Consider the following 11,876-nt stretch of genomic DNA (forward strand, 5'->3'; position numbering starts at 1 on the left):
GTCCACCGACAACTCGTTGTTTAGCTTTAACACTGTGATGCTGTTGTTTTTCTACAGGATAGTTTTTCAGTTCTGGACAGACAATTTTTTTTGTTCTATTATCCTGAAAAAACTGTCTATAAAACAAATTGGATCAAATTGAAAATAGTGTATTTTTTTTATATCCTATCACATAAAAGAACACCAAAGCATCAACGTGTAATTTGATTAAATTAAAATGAAATGTTAAAAATAAATATAAATGAACTACTACTGATTACATTCTTTTTACACAAAATATATATATGTTAATATATTTACAGATCTAATTGTTTTGTCTACCAGTGACAGATTTTACAAATAACATGAGACATCATCTTGATCTATCGTTTCACTTTAAAATCACAAGTTAAACTGAAATTAAGCTGCAATTTATTTTTTACAAACGCCAAAATAAAACACCCGCTTTCAGCTTCGCTCCTTATTGTACCTTGTCACTGGCCGTAGTTGACGTCATCAAAACAGGCCGAGCGGTCGCAGCATGGAGGAGCTGCTTCACTGAGGGATTTTGACCTTTTAGCGTTTGTCCTACATTCTGTTGTTGGTGAGTTGATTTTTGTACGTGTATATTAATTTATCTTCTCGTCTGTGTTCATGTGATTTCAAGTATTTGCAGCTTGTAGCCGCAGTTTTTCAGTGAACGTGTCTGTGAAGCTAAATGTTGCTGTTTGTCTTCGTCCCTTCATTCATAACAGTTCTGACAGAACGTCACTTCAAAATGTACTGAGAGGTCTCTGCGTTATACTCGTGATACTACAGGTAATGTAGTAATGTTCATTTTGAGGTTTAGTTCTTAAATTGCTTTAAATCCCAGATCAACTAGAGGCAGTGGTGGAGAATAACTGAGTATATTTACTCAAAGTATTGCATTTAAGTGTACTTGTACTGGAACATTTCCATTTCACTAGTATATACTGATAATTTCTACTTCATTATATTAATTTGAAGAGGTAGCGCCAGGAGTGACTATTGATTTTTACTAAACGAATATGGTGATGTTGGATTATTCTGAGATTTACGTTTCAGAAGTCTATGTGTTGTTAGTGGTTTCACCTTAAATACTTTTACTGTCTTAACTTCTCTGTAATAACGTTGGACCCAAAGGATAACACATTTTTAAACTTTATTTCCCTCTTGTGTTGATCCTGTCGTGAGCCCTCGGATTTGTCTGGTGAATCTTTGGCTGGAAACCTCTGAACTTGTTAAAAATCATTTCCTCCTCAAGCAGCAACAACAGTTAAAGGCCGTGAACACAGTGATGCTTCAGTATTAACAATCTAATAACCACACATGCTGTATAATACTGTCATTTCACTGCAGGTTGAAAAGTTTCACTGATTCTTCTTCAGTACTTTGAGGATTTTAAATGCAGGCCATGTACTTGTAATGGAGTACTTTTATATTTCGATCCTGGTTCTTTTAAAGGATCGGATTACAGTACTTCTTTCAGAACTGGATAGAGTCATTAGCCAGTTACTGTGATCTCATAACATCCAAGCCCCTCAGCTGATCGCCTTGTTTTCTTTGTCTTCTGCACTACAGGGTTAAATAGTGTTTTCCAGAATGTCGGTCAAGCAGGCGTCGGTCCACGCCAAGTGGATCATCGGCAGAGTAATAGGGACCAAGATGGCCAAAACTGCCAAAGTGAGAGTCACACGCCTGGTGCTGGATCCTTACCTGCTCAAGGTGAGTTTTCATTCTCTGCTTATACACACAGGATGGACTGGACACATGGTTGTTACTTCCCAAACAAGGAAAGACTAAATCTGATGGTTTCTCTGTCATGTTCATCTTCTATTTTTTATTCTGTTACATGAAAACCCATCAATTGCTCACGGCAGGTTAAGGAGTTAATACGACTTCTGTGTCTCAGCCCATAGATTAACAGACATAGAATAGAAATAACACTCGTAAACATGCTTCACCTTCAAAAACACACTCAGTTTGAATATTAATCATGAAATTATATTATTGGTACTTGATTAGAAATTATTTATATCACCGGATCCAGTCCTAAGTTTAATTAGACTATTTTCCTCTTATAGCAAGTAATGCCAAAGCCTTGTTGTTCTCTTCTCAGTTTTATATAATAATGAAATGGAACACATCCCAAAGGTTTGTTGACCTGTAGTCACATGTAGGACACAACTTTATTTTGTAGAACCAAATCTTATTTATTTTCTGATCAACGATTGAGTCCCGTGCAGCGATTACGTATTTAAACAAGTCTAACGGTGTCTTTTCTCCCCGGTAGTACTACAACAAGAGGAAGACTTACTTTGCCCATGATGCTTTGCGACAGTGCACCGTGGGAGACATCGTCCTCCTCAAGGCTCTGCCCGAGGCCAGGTCCAAACACGTGAAGCACGAACTGACTGAGATAGTGTATAAAGTGGGTCGGGTGGTCGACCCGCTGACAGGAAAGAGTGTTGCAGGAGACGAGTTTCTGGAGCCTCTGACTGACCTCGCACTCGGCCCGGAAGGCGAGACAATGTTATCGGAAAAACTGCAGGAGCTGAACATCTCTGCCGCCGCCAGCGGAACCGAATCCCAGCCACCAGCAACTCCAGCACCATGATAGAAACGATGTTCTTGTGTTTGTTAATGTTAGTTCAAACATGTTTCAGGTGTTCATGTAAATATTAATCTTTAAACCAATAATCTTGTCATGTAATATATGAAGTAAGAGGGCCTGAATACATCATACTCTCTGCCTGCTCAGGTAGTTTGAAGTCACACAATAAAATTACAAAACATGTGCATTTCTGCTCTCAGTCTAAAGATGGGGTTTTGAAAGACAACAAAAAGTCACAATAAAACAAAACACAATTTTTTTTTTTTAATCAACATCAGTGATTGGTGCTGTTTTTACCTGGTGTTCTGTTACAGATGTACTTTCACCAAGTGCTGTGATTCCTTTACATTTCCTTGTTGACATGGAGAACAATAATTCAACTATTGACCTTTCTCTGAAAAATACATTTTGATTCTGATATTTACATGAGTTTTATAGTATAGTAAATACATGTATAGTATATTTCCTTCATATTTCCAGCTACAACTTTCCGAGCATACACTGACTATGATGTCAAGCAGCTTTACATGGTTACAATGGGATTAAGACGAATACGTGTCTCGGGGGTTTTGGTGGTTTATCCTCACTCTCACTGAGGAGAAGAGTCTGTCGCAGCTTGTTCAGCCCGATGAGACAAATTGTGATTTGTTTTGTGTACGAATGTGATTGATTGATTAGTGAGGTGACTAAGATCAGAGTACACACACACTAAATTGATTACTGCTTATTCTGACTATTATTGTGACCTTCTTCATATTCAGTCTTATTTAGTCTGTTGCATTAATCAGGTTAAAAATATACTATTATTGTCCAAGTAAATATAGTTATTAACATGTGCATGGACTTTGTAAGTTACATTCAGAATAAAAAGTTGTATTTATAAGTAAAATAGAAGGGTACAGACACAACACCGGGGAAGTAACGTCTGCTCCTCCGGGTCCAGCCTGCTCTCTGACCCGGGTCCAACCTGCTCTCTGACCCGGTACCAGCCTGCTCTCTGACCCGGTACCAACCTGCTCTCTGACCCGGGTCCAACCTGCTCTCTGACCCGGTACCAACCTGCTCTCTGACCCGGGTCCAGCCTGCTCTCTGACCCGGGTCCAACCTGCTCTCTGACCCGGTACCAACCTGCTCTCTGACCCGGGTCCAACCTGCTCTCTGACCCAGTACCAGCCTGCTCTCTGACCCGGGTCCAACCTGCTCTCTGACCCGGTACCAACCTGCTCTCTGACCCGGGTCCAACCTGCTCTCTAACCCAGGTCCAACCTGCTCTCTGACCCGGTACCAGCCTACTCTCTGACCCGGGTCCAGCCTGCTTTCTAACCCGGGTCCAACCTGCTCTCTGACCCGGTACCAACCTGCTCTCTGACCCGGGTCCAGCCTGCTCTCTGACCTGGGACCAACCTGCTGTCTAACCCGGTACCAGCCTGCTCTCTGACCCGGGTCCAACCTGCTCTCTGACCTGGTACCAGCCTGCTCTCTGACCCGGGTCCAACCTGCTCTCTAACCCAGGTCCAACCTGCTCTCTGACCCGGTACCAGCCTACTCTCTGACCCGGGTCCAGCCTGCTTTCTAACCCGGGTCCAACCTACTCTCTGACCCAGGTCCAGCCTGCTCTCTGACCTGGGTCCAGCCTGCTCTCTGACCCGGGACAACCTGCTCTTTGACCCGGGTCCAGCTTGCTCTCTGACCCGGGTCCACCCTCCTCCATCAGTGATTTGAGTAAAGATGGCGACCCGAGTCCTTCAGAGAGTCGGCTGCGGCCTCACTCGGACCAGACACGGGCTCCATGCGGGCGGACGCGTCGCTGTGGCAGCGAGGTGAGAGTTTTAACACGTCGGGGAAATGACCACTGCAGCCGCGGGACCGCAAAATAAACACGTTTTGAGTCAATGACACACAAAAAAGTCCGACATGCTAGGTGGCTAAGCTAATGCTACGTCGGCTACGTCCTGTTGCGCGTGCAACGGAGTTAGCTGGAGCTAGCCTCATAACTTGCTAACCCGCCCCCAGCTAATGCTAATGCTAACTGTCAGCCTCCAGGGTCAGAAAGTTATTTACTTCTTCATCGTAACAGGAAAAGAAGGTTTACAGCCGCCACGTGCAAGAATAACACAACATGACAAGTGTGTGTGTGTCTCAAACTTCAAGGTCAACATGCAAGTCGCTGCAGGGAAGTGTTTTGATTGTGTGTGTGTGTGTGTTTACATGCTGCAGCAGGTTTAACCTTCTGCAATGACAAAACTTGAACAAGTGAAAATGTGCAAATACAAATTCTGTAGTGCAACATCTTTAAAGAGTTAGTTTTTCTTCAGCTTCCAAACTTTCAAATATATATTTATATATATATATATTTTTTTTTTAGGCACAATCACTGCAGGGATTAGTTTTAAATAAAGTTTAGCAGCAGGGAATTGAACACTGCTCCTGTGTGACACGTCCACTGATCCTCCTGTTATGGGCATTATGTTCAGCTTACAGCTCTCTCAGCTTACAGCCTCCTCTGAGCTGGAGCTCCTGGACATGAATGAGCTGCACACTTTTATTTGTCTTCTGTTGTAGTCATTACTTTACATGGTATATATGCACTGATCACACTCCCATCAAGGAGTTAAAACTTGTTTAACACGTTTTATCACAAGCAAACACGCATCACATGTGCAGAAGTAAAGTTTTATATACTGTATTTTTGAGGTTTGAAGGTTTTTAATATCCTCAACCATGTGCACAATCTATATTTTATCACATAACAATTTCATAACCAATCTGTTTGGTGATGTATATTAAAATGTGAATCTGAGCTCTGTTTGTGTGAACACCAAACCACAGAAATCAGTGCAGACAATATTCCTGCAGAGTATTGATCATTTCAAATTCATGGACAGTAATTATTTCTATACTGAGCTGGCATATACATTAATTTGGATAAATCTGCATTGAGTTAATATTGTTTGACACATGCGAGAAAAAAACATGCATATTGTGACTAATTATCTGCCTTGAAAATAAATAAATAGAAAAGTTCAGTTTGCTTTTAAACTTGAACAACAGACATCAGGTCATCACACAGTTTGTTCCCATCAGACCAGGTACAATTAGAAAACAGGACAACATTGCACTGAGGAGCCAAATAGCTTTAACGACTATACGTACTATAACAGACTTTTCTGTTGTTGCTGCTTTGTGTTTTATTTCTTTATTGTGTCGTAGACGCGGTGCAGGTTGCAACTTCTGTACTTTGTGTTTCACCACAGGAGCTTTACAGTTCTGCGTGAGGACAGCTGGTTCAAGTCTCTGTTCGTGAGAAAGGTCGACCCCAGAAAAGACGCTCACTCTCATCTGCTCGCCAAGAAAGAAGACAACAATCTGTACAAAATACAGTGTATGTGAACAAGATGACTGTAACTTTAAAAATACAAAACATTTCCCCTGAGGTTGATCTTGTGAAATATTCTAGATGCTTAAATATCAACTCAGATTTTGTTGTTTCCCTGCAGTTCACAATGTCAAGCCTGAATGCCTTGATGATTACAATGAACTTTGGTAAGACTCCCTGTTCCTTCATGCAGTTGTCTGGTCAAAGCGCTGGTTTTATAAACTGTACTGATATTTTATATTTATTTTCATGTGTGTATCCTCAGTGAGGACGTCTTGCCTTCTATTCACGCTAACCCTGAATACCCCTGTGAGCTGGTGGGCACCTGGAACACATGGTATGGAGAGCAGGATCAGGCAGGTAAGACCACACATTAAGTTCTGCATCATGTTTACATTAATCACACTCTTAAATACCTGCAATAATAAATACTTGTGAACTGATTGATCAGTCAGGTAATCTAAATGAAAGCTATACTTCCTTTTCAAAATATAAAACATGAATTACAAAACTCAGCAAATACCTAAAAGGACCAGGGGATTAAACAACACCTCAAGAGGAAATTAATTGACAATAATAACTGATCATGCAGGTGACACAACAAAAATGTGCAATAATTCCTCAAATGTGAGGATTAGTGTTAGATTAAAGCTTAAGCATTGTCAACTTGAAAATCTACTTCATTTCCTCACTGACCCTCAGATGTGTCTTAACAACATTACAGTTGTTTACTGCTGCTGATGGGAAATAAATTGAGGTTTTAAGGGTTTTCTGAACTGTGATATTTTCTCCTTTTAGGGACTCGAAGGAAATAAAGAGAGAAATCTCATAGGAACATTTTCTTCTCAGTGTTACAAACCTGCACTTTGACAGCTTTTATATTGCAGTTATTTATATCTGTGAGTGTATTCCACTGTTCTCCTCTTGTGGTGACTGTTCCTCAGCTGTGACTCTAAAGTTAGTGTTTTATTATCAGAAACCTCAGTGACGATAATCCAACAGGCTGCATTAATAAAACATGCACACAGGATACAGTACTTTGCTCTGAGAGATTTTGTTCTGTGCCATTTTTGATAAACACTCTCTGTTGGAAACATTAAATAATGTACATAAAAAAATGTCCACGATTGATTTATTCATTCAATCTATGGATGTCACGATACCAAAGATTTAGTAGTCGATACCGAAACCATGAAATTTCCACGATTCTCGCTACCACAGCAAAAAACAAAAACAGAACAATAAATCCCATTTACTTCAACACACACTCTTTTATAAAGATATTTAAACACACGAAAAGCCACAGTGGCGATGTAGTAATAAATAAAAAGAATAGAAGACAATATAGAATAGAACACCAGGCATGCAATTTCAATTCAACCGTTGACTTTTCAACAAGATGTAAGTGTTGGACGTAGATTTATGGTTGAATCTCATCATGCCAGGTAGTCTAGAGATATAAAAATATATTATCAACAGTCATCTAGAGAAAAGAATATCCTGCCCAAATAATTTCAGACACACAGATCTATTTGAGGGCTGCAATATTCTTGGCTCTTCTGCTCCTTCTCCTCTAGTTCACCTGTGGAGATATCGGGGAGGATACCCGGCTCTCACCGAAGTCATGAACAAACTCAGGCAGAATAAGGTAACGGGTGCTCGGATTAGTTCAGTTAACTGACGGCTGCTGATCTGTAGGCAACCTCCTCTGGCAGTGCACCCATCAAGTTAGACCCTAAGAGCATTTTTCAGTTGATGTTCTGAGATTTTTCAGCTGTTTGGTGTGACTCAAATGTTTGTATAATTGTCTTCAAAGCTCACTTACAGAAATGTGTACTGTAAATAGGGTTTAGTGTTGTTAATGGACCCGATCCTGTCTGATCCGTATGGTGTATTCTTCTTTAATGTTCACAAGACTGTGTGTTTCCTTAAACTCTTAGAAAATAATAAATAACTTCAGAATGAAAACAAGTACAACATTGGTAAATTAAAAATATATTTAAAACTGTTTCAGGCATCTTGAACATGTTGATGTGACTCATTACTGGAAACTTAAGTATTTAAATTAAGATGTAATTAATCAAAAACAGGCAGATTTAAAATACTCTGTGGCTTTTCAACATCTCATGGAAGTATGTCCTCATATGTATTTCAATCAAACACATTAGTTTTTATATTTCACAGATGTTTTTATGGGTTGGTGATCTGAGCAGGATTAATGTAAACGTGTTCCTGTTTGTCGTTGCTGTAGGACTTTACTCACTACAGGACAGAGAGAGGGAAGATGCTGCTGTCTCGTAGGAACCAGTTGCTGCTGGAGTTCAGTTTCTGGAACGAACCTGTGCCTCGTTCAGGGCCCAACATCTACGAGCTCAGATCGTACCAACTCAGGGTAAATCTGTTCTCCTACATTTACCAGCCTCAGATAAATACATGTTCATTTCTATTGCAGTAGCGAACAGTCCGACAACTTATTTTCCTCATCTCTCACCTCTTCAATTTGTTTTTTCAGCCTGGAACGATGATTGAGTGGGGAAACTACTGGTAAGACTTAACTTTCTGAATCGTTTTCCTTTTATTGTACATGTACTTTCACAGTTATGGAACAACCTCTATCACTGTATTTAACATTTTTAAAACTCCTCACTATTTTATTGGTTTCACAGATTGTAGCAGATGAATATGAGTCAACGGTACTTTCTGACAACAAAACCTATGCATGACTCCTGAGCATGACTACATGTATCGCACTTCATTTGTAAATCTCAGGCATAATTGACCTTGTTACCCTGGATTTAATATGTATGTGTATTTGATTAACTCAATAATGATTATGTGAAATTTGCCTGTTAATGTAATTAAACCCAACATGCTGAAAAGTTTTGAACAATTCTGAGGTTGCAACGTCAAAATTTGATGCTCTAATTTCGAAGGAAATTATTGGGATATTGGTGAATGTCAGTTTCATTTAAATCTGAAAACCTACAAATTCATACAAGTGGTTTAATCAGTACAATAACAGTTTTTCCCCTCTTGTTTAACACAAGTCTTTGGTGCTCTGCAGGGCGCGAGCTATTGACATCCGCCAGCAGAACCACGAGGCTGTGGGCGGCTTCTTCTCTCAGATAGGAAGTCTGTACACGGTTCATCACTTATGGGGTGAGCAGCATTTATGAGTTTAATACACTCATGATGATCTATATAATTTAATGTGAAAAGAAAAGTGATTTTCTAAGATAAGATTTTATTAGTCCCACTATGGGGACATTTTCTGTAGGGACAGAAAAAACTGATGCATCCACCAAAGTAATAAATGAATAAACATACAATATAAACACAGGGAAATGTGAAAAATTATATATACAATGTAAACAGAATATGAAAGTGTAATTTATGGTACATGTGTGATATTGAAATTGCACGGATAGAAAATGGTTATTGCACAAGTCAGGAGCCATCTTTTTTTCTTTCAGCTTACAAAGACCTCCAGTCCAGAGAAGAAACCAGAAACTTAGCGTGGCAGCGTGAAGGCTGGGACGAGGTTGTTTATTACACAGGTGAGTTGTACTTCTTTACTCTTTCATAACACTGTGCAGTATTTTGTACATATGTTACTACATACTGATTTGAAATTGTAATTTTAGAACAACAACATTTGTTATAGAGGTTATTGTGTTGCATGTGTGAAGACCAGTAAGAGTGGATCACAGTTTACTGTATTAAACATCAGCTTGCCTCTTTTACATTATGATCTTGTGTTTATTTGCCATGTTGTGATATTCTTATTTTAATTGAAAATAACTGGAAGTGCATTTTCAGACCTAGGCCTGTTTTAGTTTTTTACAGTGCTTTGTATTTTCAAATTTTTTGCAGATGTGTATTTTTAAACAGTTAAGAAAATCCTGTCTTTGCATTTCATTTGGATCAAAGCCTGTTTTACTAAAAGGGATTCTCACATTTCTCCTGTGGCTTTGACTCAAAACTGAACACTTAGCTCTTTGTAGAAAATACTCAGGTATTGTGTCTCACTACTCAAATGACAAATATGGTGAGAAGAAGTCTGGGTCAGAAGAAGACTGACACTTAGATGGTGCAACTGAATTAACTATGAGGTTGGACTTGAACACCACGTTTCATTCATCGGACTGAGCTTGAGACCAGACTAGTTGGTGCAATATAGGATTCTCATATTATTCCAAAGTAATTCCATGTTGTCTGTTTGTCCAGGTCACTACAGTACAATGTAATTTCTTCTGTTATGATTTTCTAAACATGACACAGAGGTCTGTTGCTAAGCGTGTTGTTTCCTCCTCATCCACAGTCCCTCTTATTCAGCACATGGAGTCCAGGATTATGATTCCAATGAAGACTTCACCCTTGAAGTAACCAGACTCACAGGGAAAACCTCTCAGCAGCCACCACGACTACCACCCACAGATCTGTAGAGAGCGTATCCAGCCGTCGGAGCGTGCACTGCCAGGGATGTGCATGTAACATCAACACGTTGTTTCAGTTTTTGTTTCCTTTCTTTCTGTGCTCCTCTTTTCCTGCGTGGGCCTAGAATGTCTGATTTTGATGATGCGCTTGAATTGATTTATCATCTAAAACTGTTTGTTACTGAAGTTACTGGGTTACTGATCATTTAATGCATCATTTCATTTAATGGGTCTAATCTGACACGCTCCTCCATTTCAAAGTCTCCATTATATAATTTATTATCTTATTTGTGTTTTTTTCTTTTACGATGATCCCAAAAAAATACTCACCAGTGTTTGAGTGTTGAGATACAGGGAAGAGAAGTGACTCAATCGGTTTAGCAGTTGTAATGCTGGTCATCTTCATAAATACATGTTTCACAAAATGTATACGTAGCCTGACTTGGTACAAGCCCTGTTGCACTTCAGATAAAATCAAACTGCCTCCGGTACTTCACCGTCAATATTAACGGGATGAGTCTAGTTAAAAGTTACAGATGTTCAGTTTAACAAACAGGAGTGTGTTGTTTACAAATCAGTGTTGTATGATTAGTAACACTGATTGTTACAGTTAGTGTGTTACACAACTGATTACTGTGTGCGCCAGTGCTTTGTTTTCTTTTTCTAGTGTCCAGATTTTTAGGTTATGTTGTGCAGAACCAGGAGACGTTTTCACAGTTTGTGCCTCCTCTGTTAAACCGACCACATCTCCAACGTCAACATCAAGCCACCCTGTGACTTACCGCTGTGGCAAGGGTGGAAAACGTGATTTATTAAAATGATTAGAAAATGTGTTTTGGATTTCCCCAGAACTGATCAGTCTCCACAGTTCAAACTTCTGTTCACTGGCTAGTTTGGCCTTTCCCTATATCAAGCAACGAATTAATGCCAAGCGGGTGATTGTTTGCTGAGGTTCATGGTTTTTGTTTAATGGTCAGATTGTAGATATACATAGTGGGCTTATGCACCAAGCCAGAGATATTGTTGATCCTGTATAAATGAGGTGGGGTGTTCGTATGTTGACAAACTCAAGGACAGGAGTAATATCTCAGTGTGGTGAAAGTGAAATGCAGTGCTCCTTAAGATTAGTTGTACATATTGAATTAAAGTTCTGATGAAAATCAAAAAAGTCCAGGACTCTTAATTCTTTCATGTTTTGTGTTAAATGACAGTACCTCCTGTATATTCTGACTTCAGCTCTCTGTCAGAGTACATCCCGTATAGTTTAGTTGCTTAGAAGTAACCAAACTGCAGCTGAAAAGTGAAAATAACAATTAAAAAAAATCCTGAAAATAGTTAGTTATTCAAGTCCAAAAATAAAATGTGACACAAACCCAAGTCTTGTTGGGGAAAGTCCTGTGTTCGACTCATCCACTGGGACCAGTGACTGTCTCTCTTTATACAACCACAC

The 11,876-nt window shown here is 39.5% G+C and overlaps 2 protein-coding genes across 2 annotated transcripts; both read left to right on the top strand.

Annotated features, from left to right (window-relative positions):
- The first annotated feature begins 480 nt into the window (after positions 1-480).
- On the top strand, positions 481-2,886 carry mrps17 (mitochondrial ribosomal protein S17). Its single transcript, XM_034606823.1, has 3 exons — positions 481-583; positions 1,582-1,725; positions 2,294-2,886. The coding sequence occupies exons 2-3, from the start codon at positions 1,603-1,605 to the stop codon at positions 2,615-2,617; spliced, it is 447 nt and encodes a 148-aa protein (XP_034462714.1). The 5' UTR covers positions 481-583; positions 1,582-1,602; the 3' UTR covers positions 2,618-2,886.
- Positions 2,887-4,156: 1,270 nt separating this feature from the next.
- On the top strand, positions 4,157-11,594 carry LOC117774404 (protein NipSnap homolog 2-like). The gene is made up of 10 exons (XM_034606822.1): positions 4,157-4,434; positions 5,869-5,996; positions 6,112-6,157; positions 6,256-6,350; positions 7,568-7,638; positions 8,242-8,382; positions 8,503-8,534; positions 9,055-9,149; positions 9,464-9,547; positions 10,312-11,594. The coding sequence occupies exons 1-10, from the start codon at positions 4,343-4,345 to the stop codon at positions 10,374-10,376; spliced, it is 849 nt and encodes a 282-aa protein (XP_034462713.1). The 5' UTR covers positions 4,157-4,342; the 3' UTR covers positions 10,377-11,594.
- Positions 11,595-11,876: the final 282 nt, after the last annotated feature.

Source organism: Hippoglossus hippoglossus, chromosome 14 (genome assembly GCF_009819705.1).
Source record: "Hippoglossus hippoglossus isolate fHipHip1 chromosome 14, fHipHip1.pri, whole genome shotgun sequence".
In the NCBI taxonomy this organism is placed as follows: Eukaryota; Metazoa; Chordata; class Actinopteri; order Pleuronectiformes; family Pleuronectidae; genus Hippoglossus; species Hippoglossus hippoglossus.